Below are 22,500 nucleotides of genomic sequence, written 5' to 3' on the forward strand. Positions count from 1 at the left end.
CTCTCTACCATCCTCTCTCTGTATTTCTCTCCTCTCCACCTCATCCTCTCCATCCCCCTCTCCTCTCTCTCTCCCTCTTCTCTCCTCCCCGCCCCCCTCTCCACCACCCTCTCCTCCTCTCCTCTCTCTCCAACCCCTCTCTGTCTCTCCCCCTCTCCACCCCTCCCACTTCTCCTTCTGCATCTCTATCTCTTTCCATCTTCCCCCTCTCTCTCTCTCTCTCTGCCCCCCCCTCTCTCTCTGTCTCCCTGTATTTCCCTCCCCCTCTGTCTGTCTTTCTGTCTTTCTGTCTGTCTGTCTGTTCTTCTGTCTGTCTATCTCTCTCTCTCTCTCTCTCACACACACACACACACACACACACACACACACACACACACACACACACACACACACACACACACACACACACACACACACTCATACTGTATGCACAACACACGCACATACCAATACGTAACTACAAATACACTCACACACACCACCATCCAAACTACCACCACACAGACACACACACAAGTACACAGACACACACAGACACACACAGACACACACACACGCACACACACACAAACACACAGACATTCACACATGCGCACCACACACACACACACACACACACACACACACACACACACACACACACACACACACACACACACACGCACGTACACACACACACACACACACACACACACACACAGCTAATCCACAACCAGGCGTATACACACACATACGCACGCAGCTGGAACAGAAGAGAGGTTTTGCTGGCGAGAGAGGGAGGGAGAGGCAGCTCTGTGGCGGAGTCTTTTTAGTCAGACACCCCCCAACACCATACCCCACATATACGCCCCCCTCCGATCCCGTTTTCTCTCTCTCTCTGTTTTTTTCCTTCTCCTGATCAAGACCCCCACCGCATATGGCACACTCACACATGTACACACACACAGACACATGTACAGGGCACACAAAAACACACACACACACACACGCACAAACGCACGCATGCATGCACGCACGCACGCACGCGTATACAGTCACGCACACTCCTTCTACTTGTCTCGCTACCCCCATACGTTCCTCATATTGTCTTTCAGAGATGTAAGAGAGGAGAGGCACATTCATCCATCTCTACCTCATTCACACTAATATCACCCCATCTCTCGCTGTCCCTCTCTCTCTCTGCCTGCGTCTGCCTACACACACACACACACACACTTACTGATACAAACACACACACATATACACACGCGCACGCACACACGTACTGACGCACACACATACTGACGCACACAAACACACGCACTGACGCACACACAGAGACACACATACTGACGCAAATACACACACACACACACACGCATGCACACACACTCACAAGCACACCATTCTCTCTCTCTCTCTCTCTCTCTCTCTCTCTCTCTCTCTCTCTCTCTATCCCTGCGTCTGCCTCCTCCCTCCTCAGCCTCTGTTCTCTGTCTTCCTTGCTCCTCTCTCTTCTTATGGCCTCCACTCTCTCTCTATCTCTCTCTCTCTCTCTCTTTCGCTCTCTCCTTCTCTCCCTCTTCACTGTCTTTTCTCCATCCCACCCTCTCTATCTCCCTCTCTCCCTGTCTAATCCCCTCATCTCCCTCTCTCCCCCTATCTCTCTCTTTCTCATCTGCTCCCTCTCTGTACGTCTCTCTGTAGCTCTCTACCAGTCCTCCCTCTATCCCTCACTTTCTAGCCTCATCCCCATTCTATCTCTCTCTCCATCTCTCTCTCTCTCTCTCTCTCTCTCTCTCTCTCTCTCTCTCTGGCAGTGGAAGTGTGCATTCCCCAAGGGGAGCAGGGCTCATTAACTTTCAGCAGAGAGAGAGAGAGAGAGAGAGAGAGAGAGAGAGAGAGAGAGAGAGAGAGAGGGAGAGAGAGAGAGAGACAGAGAGAGAGAGGGAGAGAGAGAGAGAGAGAGAGAGAGAGAGAGCAAAGTGTAGGGGCAGCCAAGAGAGAAACAGAGGAATCGAGAGAAAGGCAGTGAGAGAGAGAATAAGAGAAGGGGAGAGACAGAGTTAGAGAGCCAGAGAAAAAGAAATAGAGTAAGAAAGCAGAGAGAGAGAGAATAGAGAAGAGAGCAGAGACAAGAGAGGGAAGAGGGAAGAGAGAGAGAGAGAGAGAGAGAGAGAGAGAGAGAGAGAGAGAGAGAGAGAGAGAGAGAGAGAGAGAGAGAGAGAGAGAGCAAAATGGAGGGGAGGCAGCCAAGCAGCCACGAGAGAGAGAAAGAGAGAGAAGGGGAGGTGGGGGGTGGGGGTGGGGGTGGGCAGAGGTGTGCAGAGAAAGAGTAAGTATGTAGGAGCCTGGATGAGGTAGAACGACAGAGTGACTCAGAACAGCAGACACGATTCTGGAAAAAAAAATCAAGCACGAGAATGAATGACACTGAAGTGAGACATTCTCAGATGTCAATACAAAACAGTAAACACTGTGGGTCCGTTTCCAACACAATTAGTAGGCCTACCGTGCTGAAAGATTCTGTGTGGATGCAAAAAAATGCAAAAATACGTCAATAACTGAGGTGCTAAGATATACGTAAAATACTACATCCTTGCACACATGGTCCCTCTGGGAAACAACTATTTCTCACAATTTCAAAACAATACTTTGAAATTATTGCCATGTTTGCATATTTGTTCGGCTACACAGCTTTGGCCATCTTTGATGCACCTATTGCAGAGCTGGGTTCATTTAAGGTCTGCCTTCAAGTGCCTTGGATGAGAGTGTCTGCGGTTCAATGGCAGTAATTTTTGAGTAGAGAGAGGTGGTTAAAAGATGCTAGGTGAGTCTATGACTATGGTACATACTACATAACAAGTCCCCAGTGAAACTGCCAGCCAGCCAGTTGCTTTGGAAACAAGGTGGTAACCACGGTACCCCCAGGTGATATGACTTGGTTAAAAATATCTGTTTCTCAATGAACACACATATAAGGGCAACTCGAAGACTCATTAACGAAGAAAAACTGTTCTTGAAGCTCTATTTTCAAAAGGCTGCTCTGCACTGCTTCGTGTATTGTGAATAGTAGCGAATTTCACTGAAATCAATGGCAGAAATGTACACCAGTAGCATAGTGAGTATATTTTTACTCATAAGGATTTATTTTTGGGGAAGTAGGTGTGATACAGACATTCATTCATTCAAATCACTTCCAGTTTCATCACATCCTTCAGATATTTGGCTGTACTAGTGCTATGCTTGCACCTTACTTGCGGTGTGAATGGTAAGCTAGCTATGGGATTGTTAAACAAGCTCTTCCTCGGAACAGGCCGTTTTCCCTCCCTTTCATCAGGTCTTAGATTCATCTCAAACATATGGAAACATGCTGCCGGATCTCCCTATCATTTCCCTGTGGAAATAGGCAATTTAATAATGACTGCTCTCCTCTGTGCTACAGCTGCCCTCTGAGCCGACTTTTTAAGACAACCACAGTTGCGCTAAATGACGTGCTAATATACCGGGCTGCTTTCTGGCGGGAAAGAGCCAGACGCCTCCTGTGGAACTGGGTCTACAGACGTCTTGTGTGGAGCTCTGTTGCTATTTTTTGAAAGAAAAATAATAAGAGAGAGAAAAAAAAGAAATAGCCTACACTCATGTGGGTCAATATGTCTAGACTTGTACTTGAGATTCTACTCAGTGAGAGCGGATTCACATGAGGACGTAGATCCTCTGCCACTAGACGCAACAAAGTAAGTCAGTAACATGCTCTCCATTCTAACGGACTAATGCCCATTTTCTGCTAGTTTTTCCAAATCAGAAAACCTCACCCACAAGTCAAAAACACCCACTGACAAGCATTTTGTTTCAACACATTACTAATGTGGCCAGAAGTCACAATCACGATCAATACTATTGCTCTTCCCCATGGGTAAGTAACATAGTGTATACATCTGTTAAAAAAAATAAAAAATAAAAAATCATCATATACAGTATTGTATCATGTATTACTATCATATACTATTACTATTACTATTATTATTGTTGGTCTTACTATGATAATGATGATGATAAAGATGATTAGCATGTCCATTTTATTGGCCGCAGTATTAGTAGCCTACTGGTACTGTATTAGTAGCAGTAGCAGCGGTGGTGGTGGTTGCGAACACTGTGTGATGCAGGGGAATCTGAAGTCAATTTGCCTCATTCTGCAAACAGATCTATTTCGTCATGCTGCTGCCTGACTCACTGACACACGCACACACACACACACACCTCTACGCTCCCTACATATCAAGCGTTAACCCACATTGAATGTCATGTCATTATGGTTGCCCAAGGGGGCTATGCAGCACGCTCCTACTCAGCATAACAGCCTGAATGAAACCCTTTTATCGCATCCCCCACGTCAGCCAGTGACTGGGCACAATATTGACTTCAAGCTTGACGCAGGTGTGAGTAAGACACCTCAATGCAAGTAAAGCATATATACAGTACATGTACATAGTATATACCTTTTGTAAATAACCAACTGTGTTGACCAGCATAATGTCTGCACTGGAGTGATTGCTTTCAATCTCATTGGGAATGTGTATAGTGCACATTGTACACATGAATTCTATTCTATTCTATTTCAAGTAAAGTTGTGGTGTGCACATCCAAGACGCAGGTGCAGGATAAAAAAAAGTGAAAACGATGAACAAAAAGGAGTCTGATGAAGAGCGATTAGCTCAAAAGTGTCCACTTGAAAAATGAAAAAAGCAACGGGAGCAGTGTGCGGACATTCATCTTTTTATTCTATTCTATTTGAAACCCACCTCTCTTAAGAGTTTACACCCACGTCTCAAAAAATTACACATCTCTAAAGCGAGTTTATCCACCAATCCATTGAGTGCATTTTCCTCATAATACTACCCCACTGTGACCACCAAAATAATAGTCAACCCTTGCACCTCCAATGAAACCTTGCTTACTTCGCTAACCCCTCCTGGTGTTGTCAATGTTTCCTGATGACTATAAAACTCACCATATATACTGTACTGGCACACTATCTCACTATTTCTTCTGAAGAAGAGGTTGTGCAGTCGAATAGTTCCTTAGCCGAAGCAAATCATTAAAAAACTGAAAACAAATCCTTGATTTGGTGATATTTTGTTTTGCTCTATTTGTGTAATTGTCTTTGAATGTTTGATTTGATTCCTATAAGTGAGAGGTCAGTTTGATTACCATTGGAGGGCCAAGGAGATGCTGTGGCCTGTCACTAATGCCTTCACTGACTTTATGGCTACAGTGATTTTGTGTCAAGCTGCAGTTTTTCAAGTCTAGACAACAAACCAAAATCAATCTTCCAAACATAAATCCACCCACGTAGGCCTAATTGTCACTATGCCACTCTGAAGTAAAATAAGCAAGTCAGGATTCTAAAGGTATTTGAAAGGGGAATTGTTTTACTTGCTCAGGCTCTGAATGATAGGTATAAGTCCATCTGCTTTTCAGTAAAGGCAAAATGTAGCCTACAGTACATTTGTAATAAATATATTCAGTATACGTGAACAGAAAAGGTCACTTACGGTGATTAACAATCACAGCTTTTTGTGCGTCTATAACAACGTACTTAATTAACGTTCTACAGTAAACTGCAGACACCAACTCTCACCTTATGGTCCAAGTTTATAATGTAAGACATTGTCTGTGGATTTAAGTATGGTGCAGAATCTACTAAAACAAAATCGTAAAAGAATGAATTTCATTCTGTTTTCTTGTGATTTTATTTTGCGTAGGATGTTTTACTTATTTTTGCTGAGAAATTATGCAGAAGTGTGACAAGGGAAGCAGAAATTCAGTTAGTTGGGGGCACGCTGGCTCAGTAGGCTAAGGGTCATATAGGGTAAAGAAGAACTGCACACCAATGAGCTCTCTTAATCCATTTTCATTTTGGATTAAAAGGCAGCTCCTCGGTGTGCAGTTCTCCCTTACCCTATATGAACTTTAGGTTTTGACCCTGTTTCATGGTTACAAGCAATTGGATGTGCGTGAGATCTGACTGGGATTCAGTGGGCTAAGGCACTATATCATGATATGGGGGACCCGAGGTCATTTCCCGATTCTTCCCCATTTCTCTCCCACTGCTTTCCTGTCCCTCTCTTACACTGCCCTACTGTATCTAGACTCTAGATGCATACAATCCCAAAACATATCTTAAAAAAACATGAGTACAGTTGGTTTAGTGAGGAGGCTAAACCCATAATGAGGGTCAAGTAACTGTAGCAACTATCATGGCGCATATTTCCCACTGTAGGCTACCATTCCTTCATTACCATTCAGCTCTGCCATCATCAATCATACAGCTCCTCATGAATGAAATTGGATACAGCAGCAACTGAGATCTTTGGCGCCCCGAGACCAATAAAACCCAATATTACTGAGCGGAAACATCACCAGTCCTAACAGAAGGGTATTTGAAGAGGTATACATCAACTGTGTGAAAACTGAAAACATCCTTCAGATTCAGATTCAGATTCTTCACTACCTGGGGACACCTGCCTTTCCTGCATTGTAACCTCAGGCAAGTAAATGATTCTCGACTAAACCTTTTCAGAAGAGTTACTGCTGCACCTCAGTGTGTGATAATCCAGTATTTATGCCCTAGCTCTTTCTTCAACGGATCTGATATTACCAAATAACGGAGGTCTTGAATCTCCTCCATTGTTGTTTATACCATAATAATGACTGCCACATTATCTTTACATAAAGGACTGGGTCAGTTAATGTTCATGTAAGGTAGCTCATTTTTACTTCTGTGTCATTTCATGAAGAAAATAGAAAGGCCATGAAGTGGTATTTTTGAAAGAACTAAAGAAGAGTCTGTCATTGGTTTGATACAGTAATTTAAGGACCTCGCCTCGGCTAAGCTGTTTGAGGTTTATGAGGGGCATGGGAACAAAAAAAACTTCATTGGATTATCGCAAAAACATTTAGGGCCAATTTTGTAACAATGCAATTTAATACAGAGGTTTTTCTGGTTGGATCATTATTGTATTTAGAGAAAATGTCATCATTTCCTTTGTCCCAATATATCTTGGCTCTCCCCATGCACACTTTATCATTTTTTTTGCTTTTACTTTGATTAAATGGATCAGCAAGAAAATGAATGAATGGGCAAAGGAGAAACCAGTAATCACTACTGAGTCCCACTGACCTGAATCATGCAGTCACACAGCTTCCGGCGCTAACACACACACCAACAGTAGCAGTAGTGTGGCCAGCACTTTGAACACAAAAACAAAAATATGATAAGAGACAAAGGAACTTTGAGTGGGAAAGGACACTATGGATAATGTTACTCAGGTGTAATGAGATATATACACATATTATACTCAGATATATTATGTTATCCTCAAGTATAATGAGATACTGTATATGTATATCGTTAATGTTACAGAGAGAATGCTACTCATATGCTCCAGTTGAGACAACGCTTACAACCCTAACTCCTGTGCCAATGGTCACAATAGTGTTGTGTGTGCACACAATCTGAGATATTTGTCTTTTTTTTCTTTGTCCAGACGCTAACACAGCCCGAGACATATCCTTTCTTTTTTTCCTTTCTTTCTCCAGACGCTAATGATGTCCTACGCTACACTACGCTACAGTACCATCGGCCGGTCCTCGTCCTCCTAGCCTCCTGGCCTCTGCCTTCTGCCACCCCTGCCAGCCGTGGCCCTGGCCTGTGGTCCCTGCCACATTCTGCTAACATCGGAACCCTCTGGGGTGCCATCATCATAGCAGGGGCCGGGACATGGCGCAACACAGCCAGCGAGTGGCACAGTGATGTTGCACAACAGCGGTGCAACTACCAGGCTACGCTAGTCCATCTGGGGCTGCAAATTGAGGCGGCGGGGGTGCTCCATTCACAAGGTATTAGGGCTCCTGTTTTTTTCTGTCCACCATCAGTGGCCTCCCACCCTCTCTCTCTCTGTCATTCTGTCCATCCTTTCTCTCTGTCTCTGTTTTTCCTGAGGTAATATCGAGGGACCTTCTCTGCGTTACAAGGGTCCTCTCTGTCACTCTCTCTCTATTTCTCTCACTATTTCTCTCTCTCTCTCTCTCTCTCTCTCTCTCTCTCTCTCTCTCTCTCTCTCTCTCTCTCTCTCTCTCTCTTGTTCTCATTCTCTTTCTGCCTCTCTTTCTGTCTCTTTCTCTCTCTCTCTCCATTGCTTTTCCTGAGGTAATATTGATGGGACCTTCTCATATGTCCTACAACAGTCCCCATTATCCCCTGCTGATGAGGTTTAAAACTCTGCAAGTAGGAGTAGGAGTGCAACACTATAGGTGGGAACCCAAGCAGAGGAGGAGCTATAGGAAGTAAACAATACTCTGCTGTATTCTACATAGTAAATTGTGAGGTGTGTAAATTGAACACGTAGAGAGAATACTGTACGAGCAATACTATAAGTGCTAAACTAAATTAATTCTCAAGAAATAAGTCAAATTGCTTAAAAACTAGATTTTTGACTAAAAACACCATATTATGTTTCAACTGTTCTACAAAACAGCTCATACAACTGGGAATGCATTCATCAAACAGTAGGTAGATCAACTAATCAGTGAAGACATAATGGAACACGTGTTACTTTCTACCTTGTGCATGTCCTCCTTGGTGCACCAAAACCGATGTCTATGGTCCAGATCTTACAAGACTATAACTAACACTACGAATCCTGACTGCCATGTCCTAGCTTTCGGAGTAATCTATTCAGTCATCTAGTGTGAGACTTTAAACAGGCTAAAAGATAGTTTTTATCCAAAAGCAATCTACACACTAATTTTTGCACAGCTGACTTTTTAAAATCTTAATTATTTTTATACAGTATATATATAGGTTCTTTGTTGATTTTTAAGCACCGTGAGCATCTGCACTTTACCAATTTCGTTGTACCTGTACAATGACAATAAAGTTTCATTCATTCATTCATAAGGCTGCATTCATTCATCTTGTATGAGACTTTAAGAATGTCAGTTTGTGACACAAGGTCTTCAACAGTGTTCACCACATTTTCACAAAATTCAAATCTGGAACCCTGCTGTTCCAAGGTAGCCATCATATTGTCTGTCCGTCATGCTGAGTCTAGCACGTCTGCCCCTCTGGCAAATCCAACTGAGGAAACTACTTCCATGGGATCCATGCACTGCACCACCACAGAGTTAAGCTGAAACAGAACTGACTGAACTGAAACAAACTCCAAACAGCAAACTGTCCTATTGCCAAAATGTATTACACAGTCTTTGGTTATAGTGCTTTGTCTGTTGTAGGCTTGAATCCACTTCATGGACTTCAGTCCCTACTGACACAGGCACTGCAGTCGGTCACTACACAGTCATATCTTTTCAGATGATTTCTCCCAAATAGAGATATCTGACGTAGTACAGTAAATCCACAAAAAGGCATCCCGCCACCAGTGAATGGAAACAACAATCACATGGTTTCCAAGTCCCGAAGGGGGGATGGGGGGCATTTCAGGACACAAACAGTATTGTCTTTAAATTCCAAAGTCAGCCAACAATTGTAGTCTTTATTGAATGACAAAATTGCAACCCACTCCATGGCTATCTATATGTGAATAAATCTATTAGAATAGTCAAGGTTTTGTGCTTTATCACACATAATTATTATTATCAGTCATGCAGTCATGGGTGAGCGGTTAGGGCGTCAGACTTGCATCCCAGAGGTTGCCGGTTCGACTCCCGACCCGCCAGGTTGGTGGGGGGAGTAATCAACCAGTGCTCTCCCCCATCCTCCTCCATGACTGAGATACCCTGAGCATGGTACCGTCCCACCGCACTGCTCCCCATAGGGCGCCACTGAGGGCTGCCCCCTTGCACGGGTGAGGCATACATGCAATTTCGTTGTGTGCAGTGTGCAGTGTTCACTTGTGTGCTGTGGAGTGCTGTGTCACAATGACAATGGGAGTTGGAGTTTCCCAATGGGCTTTCACTTTTCTTTCACGCTTTCATTATTACACTATCCAAATATGTTAATGTTTAAGCAACTGGACTTCATTTTGGAGCTGAAAGACGTTTTGTTCCTTGTCAAGTTAAAGTTTCTGGTGTGATGTTAGGGGACAAGGAGTTATTATTACTGCAAACCAGAGGGGATGTCTTTCAAGTTCCAAAATGAAGTCCAGTTGCTTACAACTTCTTTGGGTAAAATGATCTGGATGTCATGGAATCTTCACAGATGACCATTACACTATTATAACACAGCAATACTATTCATACGGTATAATGCCATGATAATCACTCTTCAGAAAGAGTTTAAAATGGTTATGGGCAAAACAGAGGAGAGGCCATACATTGGCACACATACTAAACAATGTATGATGTCACAAGGACTAAGTGACAACTCTCTGTATGTCTTCATTGTTTGTAGCATTCTCCTGCAACTAAGAAGTGTGCACAGTCTTTCCATCTCAAAAGAGTGTCGTCTGACTTGCACACACACACATGCCTGCACGCACACACACACACACACACACACACACACACACACACACACACACACACACACACACACACACACACACACACACACACACACACACACACACACACACACACACACACACACACACACACACACTACGTTGACCAGCCAATGTCATTTACTGATATCTCAAGCGTTGTAGCAATCCATTGTGGTGATGCTCTGTGCCCAGCTGTTGCCCTGTGTGTTAACATTAAAGTGGATGCACAAATCATTCACACATTACGGTGCGTTCCCTTTCTTCACATATACCACTCTCATCTCTATGCAGTAGTGACAGTGCTATTCAGTAGGGTAGTAAACAGGACTATTTTGGTGCCCTTTTAAAACACGAGAGACAAGAGGCCATGAATCACTAACTTGGCTCTCTATTTATAAACCATTTCACAGGGTGACATATTTTTGCTGTTTGGGGACTACAGGACACATCTGTATAAATTGGAAAGGACAATATAAACACACAGGCAGCCCGTCCAGAGGAGTAATGCACAAAACACTATTTCATACTAAATGTACTTCCTGCAGATCCTGTAATCAACAATCACACACAGGGCGGCTGACAGCTTTGACCAGGCCCAGGACAAAGCCATCTGAAAGGGCCCCCACTATATATTGTGTAATGCGTCCCCCAGTTCCTGGGCCTGGGGTAACTGCCTCCTTGGGTGTTTAATGACACAGCTAGTCAAAATGAAATCTACCTACACAACTGGTTATCTGGTTAACGTCTATCAAGAAACTCATTAATGTCTATTGAACAATAACAGCAAAATCTTCACTCCATCCTCTCTGCATCATGCCCACACACAATCTCAGCTGGAAGTTGAGCTGAGGTTATACAATCAAACACTTTCACTACAAATTGGAGCAAAATAATCTGGTGGTTTTGGTCTATATCCTTCTGGGACAGCAATGTTAGACAAATGAAGCCTGCAAGGTTGGGTTTTCACATGCACTGCAGAAGGCTCCCTGACGTGTACGGCAGAACGCTTGCGTGCTTGGATGAGGGAAAGGTCAGATGAGGTCTCAGCCACAAAAGAAATCAGAGGCAGTGAATTCAGTTTTCAGCTTTTCCCTAATCAATGCCAGTCAAACATGAATATAAAAATGTTTTTACTGGTTTTGGCTGTTTTTCTCTCTGTATTTCCCATCCACAATTAGGCTACTAATCATGATAATAATTACTTCCTTGTGTACTTGTATGTACACAGATTGTAAACACTTAATTGTGTTACCTCGGTAAGTAATGGGAATATAAACTGAACAAATGTGCTATGTTGGGTTAGTGGGTTGTTTTGGCTGGCATGAGCTGTAGTGTGTTATCACTACTTGGTTGAATACGGTTGTAGATTTTGACTTGTAGATGAGGTAGCAGTGAGTCAGCAATATCGCCACTACTCTACTATCGGCACTGCTATTGGCACTACTAGAAATTGTGAAACATGCATGTGAACTCATGTATCATCCTATTTCCGCATTACTACTATTATTAACAGTACAGAAGACGCAACAGTGGTAGTAACAGTAGTAGTGGCAGTCATAGGGGGCTGTAACTAGTATTAGTGTAGTAGTGGTACTATTTTAGTAGCAGTAAGTCTAGTTGAAGCAGCATTAGTATGCATACCTACAGAGAGGTTTCCCACAGGGAAAAACCTGTGGTTATGCATTATCATGTAAGGCAGTGAGGGCGGCTTTGTGACAGGTCACCGATATAAGGATGTGCAGGTCTTTACCATAGTCTACGTAGAGTGGGCATATGACAAAAACCTACTCATTTACTTGTATGAACTGTCAGGTGTTAAACTCCTCAGTGTTTTTTCGGTGGTCTTGTCTGATAGTTGTTTCTTTGTTGATTTTATGCTTTGATTGCTGTTTTTGCATAATGGTGGCTATAAATAGATATCATACATATTTTTAAAAGTCAACTTCTGTGCTGCAAATACCCTGGTCGTTAATAGCCAAGATGCTGTAGAATAATAACCACAACAGAACAATAGAAAGTACTTTACTTCCAAAGGTGCTGGCAGTGTTTCTCTGAGTTGTTCTGACGATCCCGATTAGTAGCTATACTCACAAAATTGCAGTGCCTAAATCTATCTGTCGAACACACAGTTGACCAAAATATTGTCTGTAAAACATCACTTGGTGCAATTCCCGGCTTCACCACCTAAAGCTAAAAAGAATATACTGGTGGGTATAGGCCAATTAGCCAGATATTCACCACAGCCTGTAAATATCATTCAATAAACAAAAAACAAAACCTCTAGTGACTGAAGCGCATAATGAATATATATGACCTCAAAACTGGCACACGCTGCCAAATTTCCCAAAGGTCTCTCTGGTCTCAGTGACAAATCACATGCTGTTATCGATGATGTGCTTCAAGATCTTTCACACCTGCTTGTTTATATATGTAAAACAGTCTTCAAGAGACCGGCAGCAGCAGCACTGCAGGATTCAATTTGAATAAGTCCTCGTTTGCATCTTTGCAGACTGTCTAGACGCCAAGAGAGACATTTCACACACATTAATGTGCACAAACTCTTAAAAGAAATCGTAGGCAGCTCATTGGTTTTTTTTTGTACAGCACACACAATTTTTGAAAATTGTCTTAATGATTTTGCACCATTGGTTCTGTCGGGTGAACAAACTGAAGGCTAGTATATGTTATAAATTTGTTGCCAATGGCCAAGTTATAATGTATTACTAAAGAGTGTGTAATGTTGCAGTAGTGTAGCACTATGGTAGTGAAGTCTTTTCAATGTGAAGTACGCATGCTCCACCAGTGGAACGTTGCATATTGTCAGCCCCACACACAGTATTGTGTATTGTATGCATCTCGTGATAGGCCGCATACTGACTTCCAAAGCTGCAGTAGTCCAGTGCCATTTATGTGTGTCAGGCATACACATGTCTGCTTTTTATAATGATCATACTTCACAACCCTTCTGCCAGGTAAACAACTGAATGAGTGAAATCACCTGTGCTTACTCCAAGGGTCAACAGAGTGGTTAAACCCTGCACTTTATAATTCCCACCCTGGGAGTCGGACCAATGAAAAGTGTCTATGAAGAAGGTAAAAAGAAGTCTGCATCAGGTGTTGACCCAGTGACCGAATGGCCCTAAACGTAATGTCTTAAAAATTGGAAAAAAAAGGGAGCAACAATGCCTGAAGAAGACCCTAGTGGGTCAAGAAACTGCTTGTTTTAAATACATTCCAGGGTTTGGAGTTTCACTCATGCAGGCGTCTAGTTTTACGGTTATGTTTGCCCTTTTATCCTGCTCCTGACCTGACATTCAGGTGGCTTAGTTTATTGCGGCATGCGGTGAAAACCAGCGCAGAATCCCCTTCATCTATGTAACTCCAAGGGTCAAATCAGGTAATGTGTGAATGTGTGGTAGCTTTATAGCTACAGTAAGATGAAAGGTTTTGTATCCAAACAGGATATGGAGAAATTAATCCATGCTTGTATTACCTGTAGAGTTGACTATTGCAATACCCTACGTATATGTCTTCCATTGTAGTTACAGCGGCTTCTGAATCCAGAATCCAGACACGCACACCCTCTGAGTTCCTCTCAGTCAGCAAATGCAATGAGTTCGCTTTCCTTTTTCAAAGGAAAGATTGAAAAATACGTACAAACATACTCACACAGGTGCAACCGGCCCATGATTCAGACCAACTTGCTACGGTGAAGGTAAATCTTAACCTCATGAGAAATTTTCATTTAGTTGATGTGAACATTCTTAATAGAACAGTACAAAGTCTTAGCTCCTCTACATCTGACTTAGATATTCTACCAACAGCCTTCTACAAATCCATCTTACATCTAATATCACCAGATGTACTTCAGATTATCAACACCTCACTACAAATAGGCATATTCCCAGGCTGTCTGAAAGAAGCAGTAGTGAAACCCTTACTGACAAAGAACAACCTGGATGCACTGGTACTAAACAACTATAGGCCCATATCCAATCTACCATTCATGGGTAAAATAATAGAGAAAATTGTTTTTAACCAATTAACTGCCTTTCTAATGTCATTTCATAGGTTTCCGTGCCTACCACAGCACTGAAACAGCTCTTATTAAAGTTATGAATGACATAACATTGAATTCTGATGCTGGCAAGTCATCCGTCTTGGTGCTACTATTTAAGTGCCGCTTTCTATACAGTTGATCATGCCATACTACTACATAGACTGGAACACTGGGTTGGCTTTACAGGCAAAGTGATTAACTGGTTAAAATCATACTTACAACAAAGACGTTTTTTTGTCGCCATTGGAAGACATACCTCATCACCGATGCCTCTAAACTGTGGGGTCCCCCAGGGCTCCATTCTGGGACCACTACTGTTCAATCTGTATATGCTGCCACTGGGACACATTATCGAGAATAACTCTGTATGCACCAACCAGGTCACTAAGGTCAACGGAGAAGAATTTGCTGGTGATTCCAAAAGTGAAAACAAAGTGTGGAGAGGCAGCCTTTAGCTTCTATGCTTCAAAGCTTTGGAACCAGCTTCCAGATGACGTAAAAAATGCACCCACTATTGATAGCTTTAAATCTAGACTCAAGACAAATCTTTTCTTATATGCTTTCCCCTAGCTTAAATTATATATCATTTTTATTTTTTCTATTTTTATGTTTATGTTTATTTTTTATTTTATTATTATTATTATTATTATTATTATTATTTTTACCTTATGTTTTAAATGTTCTTTGACTCTAATTTTATTTCCTTCTTTCTTCCCTGTTTCCTTTCTTTTTGCATTTGTTAGTTTTGTGAAGCACATTGAGTTGCACCTGTGTATGAAATGCGCTATAGAAATAAACTTGCCTTGCCTTGCACACAGTATTGTGTGTCTGTATTTCACGCATCCTAGTTCATGCTGCTTTTTCCTTGTCTCCAATGTGCCTAGGAATTTAGTGAAGCCCACAGACTTGCAGTGTAGTTGTTGGCTTCTGGTAGCTCCAAGGAAAGCAAGGTTCATACAGTAGATGCAGATTGTGAGTTCAGGCAACAGACAGGCAGGTTGGTAGATTCCAAACTATTCCAGAGGGATCCCATGGCCTTTTCTGAATGGAGTGTCTCAGCACTCTTTACTACTGTGCAAGGGAACGAAACTATGAAGAATTTCTGGAGAATGTACAGTAGATGTTGTGGAAGCTCAGCTTTGCTTGTGCGTGCTGGATCCAGGTGTCCCTTGTGCACAGTAACTAAAAACAAACTAACCTGATGATGTGTAACCAAGGTCTTCCAGGGCATCCCGCCACTTGTGGCTTGAAGTCATGACCTATCGCAAGTTCGCAACCCTCTGGCATGGGAATATGCCAACAGCTCAGTGCCGCATATTTACAGCTTTGGAAGGCAGGTTTACTAACATTCTACTGCTGAACTCTACAGCTGTTGGTATTTCTAACAGATGCTGGAGGCAGAGTTCTGGTTTTCACTTTGAATAAAATTGTTTAAGTGACACGATACCACAGTTACCAGCAGGGGATGTGTTGGGCATGGAATTTTGAACTTGGCACATTGAAAAAGAAGAGTGTAGCCTCTTACTTCAGATGGACGCATCGGAGGGCCTATTCCCACTTTGCTGAAAATACTCACCTACTGTACATCCTAACAACATGGCTATGACATTACCAAGAGCCTTATATAACAGATTAAGACTGGTCCTTACAATTTTGGTGACAATAAGTTTATATCATATGTAGACTCTGCCCAAAGGGGTTAATTGTCAGCAACTGGACTTCGGATGCTTACAACTAAACTCTTGACTAAGATGACTTGGATGAATGAGAATAATACACATTTTTGTGACATACCTTTGATTGATTTTAACAGAAGAGATGATAAGAAATGAGAAGTTGTGAGAGACGGGGTAGGCTGAGGAAGTGACCCAGGCCGGATTCAAACCAGGACCCGGAGGAGTAGCTTATATGTGTATATGTATGTGGAAGTATGCGGATATGTAAATGTACATGTATATGTATAAATGTACATACTGTATATTAACCTCCCCCATCCTCCTCCATGACTGAGGTATCCTGAGCATGGTACCGTCCCGCTGCACTGCTCCCTTTCAGGCGCCATTGAGGGCTGCCCCCTTGCACGGGTGAGGCATAAATGCAATTCCGTTGTGTGCAGTGTGCAGTGGACACTTGTGTGCTGTGTCACAATGACAATGGGTGTTGGAGTTTCCCAGTTGGGCTTTCACTTCACTTCATGTGTATATGGAACTGGTGTTTATGTACATGCATGTACTTGTATATGAAATGTGAGTCGCAAATGCCGAACCTGATGAAATTGACCTGTCTGATTTGGAAACAAACGTCCCTATGGGAAAACAAAAAAAAACTAATTTAATCTCCATCGACTCCATGGTGTGAGTTGCAGTATGGGTGAATGTGAATTCTTAACAGACACACAACAGCCTGTGTCACAAACAATGACAATATATGCATTTTGTGCAAGACACACCCAAGAGGTTTACAACTCATCCTAGCGTGTTTTTACAAAAAATTTATCTGAAAAACCTGTTGCTTGCTTGTTCTAAAATTCTTAGACCTTTGCAGTAATCGTATTGGTTATAAACTGGTGCACACACGAGAGAGAGAGAGAGAGAGAGAGAGAGAGAGAGAGAGAGAGAGAGAGAGAGAGAGAGAGAGAGAGAGAGAGAGAGAGAGAGAGAGAGAATTTCTGCCTTTTCTCTATTCTCCCCCTATTCAATAATTTAAGTGATTTCACCTCTCTCTGGATACTGTAGGCTTGTTAGTCCAGGACACAAACAGACAGGTAGTGGAACACACACACACACACACACACACACACACACACACACACACACACACACACACACACACACACACACACACACACACACACACACACACACACAGGCCTGTACACCAGTGCTGTAGTGTAATTTCTAGAACCATCAAATTCTGTGGTTCCAATGTTAAGACAAAACCATTGCAATGCTGTGCGAGAGACCTGTTGCATGCCTTAATTTCCATATAGGCTGGGTGGATCCGTGACGGTCTCTACTAAGGTGCAGTGATATGTTATATAGGTTAGTCTTGTAAGGCATCTCAGTGAATATGTATAGGCAATATATGTGGGTGGTGTGTGGGGGTTGTATGTGGAGGTGTGAATTCATGTAGACACTCATGGTCTGAAAGCTCTGTCTCAGCCAATGGGATGTCTCCAGCTGTTCTGGTTGGAGTGCAGGTCACCATGGTGATGGAAGCTGTCAGACTGAATAAAAATCACTCACAAAAAGAAACCTTAACAACCTCCATGTAGATAATCAACGAATGATATGATGCATACCACATGAATTCAATTGAGACTACTTATAGATTTGTGAGCTTAAATGGCTTAGGCTCCTGATAACCACTGGAAGACCGTGACACGCGCGCGTCATCCTCACCATAATAGAGACGAGCATTTGAGGCTGTTGTCATGACAACCCGCGCATCGACACTGACATCTCCTTATAGAGAGAATCCGTTTGCATGCTGCCACCATGTGAGCGATGCGCAGTTTTTTTTTAATGCCATGTCAAATGTCAGAAATACGCGCGAACTGTCAAAAGACAATTTCCCGGACGCCTGTAGTGGCTTCATTCACACAACCGTTGGTATGGGCTATTGGTGTGTCTCGTTATTATGGGCATGCAAAATGCCCAAGAAAGAAGACCTTCTCATTGTTTTATAATTATGCATGTGATTATGTATGAGTGTCTGAATCGTTGCGTGTGCGTGCACGCACGCGTGCGTGTATGATTATACTAATCTGAGGCGGGTTTTAAAAAGAGAGGTGGCGCGTGGGTCTGCGTTCTGCCTTTTGGACATCCTCAATCAGTACCCAGTGGTCGTTTTCTCATTAGCATAATTCTATCTGATCGTCGATAATCACCGACCTGTACTGTTTAACCTGGTGACAACTTTGAATTTGGCCTCAGTACTGCGCGTCTCTCTGATCGTTCGTTGGTGAGGAGGTGTTTAAAAATGTCTGAAGGAGAAATCTGAACATGATTGTCTTCTTCATATCGGCACAGGCGACACTGTGCCCACATCAGCTGCAGATGTACCTGCTCTATGCGTGGTATCGACGCGCAACATTGACACACAGGCATACAAACACGTGTTAAATTAAAAGCAGGCGCCAGAAGGAGGGAATAAAAAATATTGCCAGTGCCAGAGTGCACAGATGCTGTTCTCGCGCACTCACCAAGTAGAGTCAGCCTCGTACTCCGTCTTGCTGCAGCAGCGGTGGTGCTGTGTTCCTCTCCCGCTCCTCTGAGCTCCCGCCGTAGACTCACAGAACCGACTGCAGCGATGCCAGCCTCCACAAGCTGCATTTTCGCCTCATGGATGCATGAAGCATGATAACACGTAACTGCTCTTTTATAATTTTATTTTTTTTTGTCCGTTGGCAGTGTCTTCTTTCCTTCCTACAGCAGCACTCGCCTCAGAAGCAGACTGCTGTGGTTCGGCATCTGGACAAAAAAATTAGAAAAAAATAAAAAAGAACTAACATGTGAAATGCCTCTGTTGTCTCAGAGTCGCCTCTTAAAAAAACGAATATTTTTTGTTTACGACGACTACTTGGAACTGCCTGGTGGCAGGCGAAGAGAAATTGATCGAGGCTCAGAGAGAAAGACAGAGAGGAATTGTGATTTACGGGCTGTGTTCCTTGCGCCCTCTGCAATTCCAACCAAGAGGAATGTGGATTGCGCGAGCTGCAGACGTGCCTCGAGTTTAGGCGCATCCGGGACTCCGTAGTTAACATTACAATGGTTCTTTGCCTGAGAACTATGGGAAATTGTGTTTTTCATTAGTTGCTTGAGTGGCTCTTGCACAATCATACCTTCTGAAGGTGCTTAGAAGTGTGGCCACCTGTGACAAAGGTGAGAGGTAAATTATGACCCTGTTTTCCATTTGAGTAAATTATGACAATAGTGAGTCATAATCAATGGGGAAAAGCACCTATTTCTTTCTCTTTTTTTCTTTTTTGTGGTCTTTTTGACTTTATTTATGATAGGACAGTGACGGTGGTGACAGGAAGCCAGTGGGGAGAGAGAGACGGGGAAGGGCCGGCAAAGGACCCGGGCCGGGAATCGAACCCCGGTCAGCCGCATGGTAGATGAGTGCACTACCGTTTGGCCCCAGCAGGGCCGAAATGCACCTGTTTCATGTCACAGGAAAAGTGTATAATAGTTCTACCATTATTACATTACATTACATTAAATTGCATTTGGCAGACACTTTATAACCAAAGCGACTTTCAAAAGAGGACATAATCATAGCCAACATCACTAGCAGATACAAAGTGCACCAAAACACCAAAAACACCTCCAGTAGTGACTGCTGAGGAAACAACAAATCCTTCATTATAACCAATGGATACATAGCTTTGGGGTTTATAGTGTTTTGATTCACTGGATTAGATTCACAATCCTATAACAGCATTGACAGTTCTATTTACTCTCAATGTATAACACAAATGGAGACATATGCAAAGTCAGAGGCCATTTATTTAAAGTTGTTTAACATAAAAGTATAAAATTCTTTTTGGTCAGACGTGGTAATTCAGAGTCTACATACAGTATAAGAATGCCCGTATAAGTCCTGCATTGAATGCTCAATCCCAGGATATCTATGTATTAGCACTGGCTACTAAGATAAACATTCACACACTTTCTCAGGCTTCATACAACGTCACACATAAGCCTACGGCACAACACAGGCATATAGAAAAAAAGACCTGTCTTTATGTTATTAAGACTATAGAAAAGTATAGACAAAACAAATCCAATACATTGTCAAACAACTGAAGTAGAAAACAACTTCAAATGTTAATGTTCCAAGCAGAAGTCCATTATAGAGAAAAATATACCTGCATTTATAGAAGAATGACATCATACAACATCTTGGTATGAAACCAGTGATTAAAGACTACAGTGCCATCTACAGTTCAGGCTGAGTAAGACTATCACCTGTACACAAACGACTGAGAGGGCTCCATATCATTGTCTAACCTCCCGTTCTTGCCTCTGTACTTGTGGCCGTGTGCTTCGCTAACGCTCCACTTTCATGTAGAAAACAATTAAGTTTCCTCACTGTCAGCTTAGGCACAACAGCTTTTTGACATACATTTTCCCATTCAACATGAGCAAATTGGAATATGACTTTTCAATTGTGCTTTTTTGGGAGATATTAAATAAACTTCTGTCATCAATAACGTCATGCCTCGTATCTCAGGCAGAAGACAAGGGCGAGAGGTTAGACAATGAGATGGACCCCATGCGGCACAAGTGCAGAGCAAGTATTTCAGGCAGGGTGTGATTTATCAAAAAACAGCGGGGGGGAGTGGAGTTACATTAAAACACTATTAGAATAATCTAGATCCCCCCACTACAAGTCACACCCTGACGGTACAGTGTAAAGTTGCGGAATTTGAGTGAAGTTGAAAAAGTTGTACAGAAGAGATGTGAGTTAAGTTAGATGTGTGCGAGCGACCGTGAAGCGATCGCAGGAGCAGTAGGGATTCACCCGGACTGTGGCGACATACATACTACATATTATAATTTAACTGCTGCTGCATATTCATATAGGTCACGTTGATGATAAGGTTGGCATTCATAATGAGGATACAGTCCAGTAGAATAGTATGTATGTCTGTCTGTATGCTGTGTGCATCTGTGTGTGTGTGTGTGTGTGTGTGCATCTGTGTGTGTGTGTGTGTGTGTGTGTGTGTGTGTGTGTGTGTGTGTGTGTGTGTGTGTGTGTGTGTGTGTGTGTGTGTGTGTGTGTGTGTGTGTGTGTGTGTGTGAAATAGGTGAGTGTGTGACATAGGTGTGTGTGTGTGTGTGTGATCACAGGTCCTCTCCCGGCTGGTACTGGGGCTCGGTGGCGGTGAAGTAGTCCTCCAGGAAGCCCTGCAGGTACTCGAAGGTGTGCCTCTCGTCTGCCTCCTTCTTCCAGCACTGCAGCATCAGCTCGTGCAGCGAGGCTGGGCAGTGAGGCGGGGTCGGCATCCGGTAGCCGCGCTCCACCTGCTCCAGCACCTCACGGTTGTTCATGCCTACGGACGGAGACACATGTGTTATGACATGACACACACACGCACGCACGCACGCACACACACACACACACACACACACACACACACACACACACACACATACACACACACACACACACACACACACACACACACACACACACACACACACACACACACACACACACACACACGTTGTGACATGAGAGATATACACACACACATGCACGCATGCATACACACATACACTGCTCCAGGACCTCACGGTTGTTCATGCCGAGAGGATGGGCATGGAGAAAGACACATACAAAGACACTGACATAGTCCACATACATACACATCACACACACAGACACACAGACACACACACAGACACACACACACACACACACACACACACACACACACACACACACAGACACAGACACACACACACACACACACCTGGGTATGGCACGCGTCCCTTGGTGATGAGCTCGGTGAGCAGTATGCCAAATGACCAGACATCCGACTTGATGGTGAATTTCCCATAGAGAGCGGCCTCAGGGGCAGTCCACTTGATGGGGAACTTAGCTCCTGCAACACACACACACGCACGCACGCACGCACGCACACACACACACACACACACACACAAAGAGTAAGCAAATAAGTGCTTTTCACAGACAAAACCGTCAAAATGTGCTGTCACGCGCACACACACAAACACACACAAACAAACACATGAACAGTCACACACACAGTCACTCCCCCATCGTCGAAACACATATAATTGCTGAAAAAAATGCTAATACCATATTATTATTGCAGTAGCGTGGTAATATCATAGATTTAACATTACATCACATTGCATTTGGCAGATGCTTTATAACCAAAGCGACTAACAAACGAGGTCATAATCATAGCTAGCATCA

General features: G+C 43.1%; 2 protein-coding genes across 4 annotated transcripts in view; both read right to left on the bottom strand.

Annotated features, from left to right (window-relative positions):
- Positions 1-19,263, bottom strand: part of ahdc1 (AT hook, DNA binding motif, containing 1) — a 34,783-nt gene extending 15,520 nt beyond the window's left edge. Inside the window, exon 1 of the mRNA XM_063186142.1 lies at positions 18,752-19,263. The gene's annotated coding sequence lies outside the window, so the exon portion shown is untranslated. The remainder of the gene's footprint in view (positions 1-18,751) is intronic.
- A 776-nt stretch (positions 19,264-20,039) lies between these two features.
- The window catches only part of yrk (Yes-related kinase), a 43,254-nt gene continuing 40,793 nt past the window's right edge, over positions 20,040-22,500 (bottom strand). For all 3 annotated transcript variants that reach the window (XM_063185337.1, XM_063185335.1, XM_063185336.1), the window contains exons 12-13: positions 22,031-22,162; positions 20,040-21,607 (exon numbers count right to left, since the gene is read on the bottom strand). In XM_063185337.1, coding sequence (XP_063041407.1) covers positions 21,399-21,607; positions 22,031-22,162 — 341 coding nt within the window. In that variant the 3' untranslated portion in view covers positions 20,040-21,398. The remainder of the gene's footprint in view (positions 21,608-22,030; positions 22,163-22,500) is intronic.

Source organism: Engraulis encrasicolus, chromosome 20, assembly GCF_034702125.1.
Source record: "Engraulis encrasicolus isolate BLACKSEA-1 chromosome 20, IST_EnEncr_1.0, whole genome shotgun sequence".
NCBI classification, from domain to species: Eukaryota; Metazoa; Chordata; class Actinopteri; order Clupeiformes; family Engraulidae; genus Engraulis; species Engraulis encrasicolus.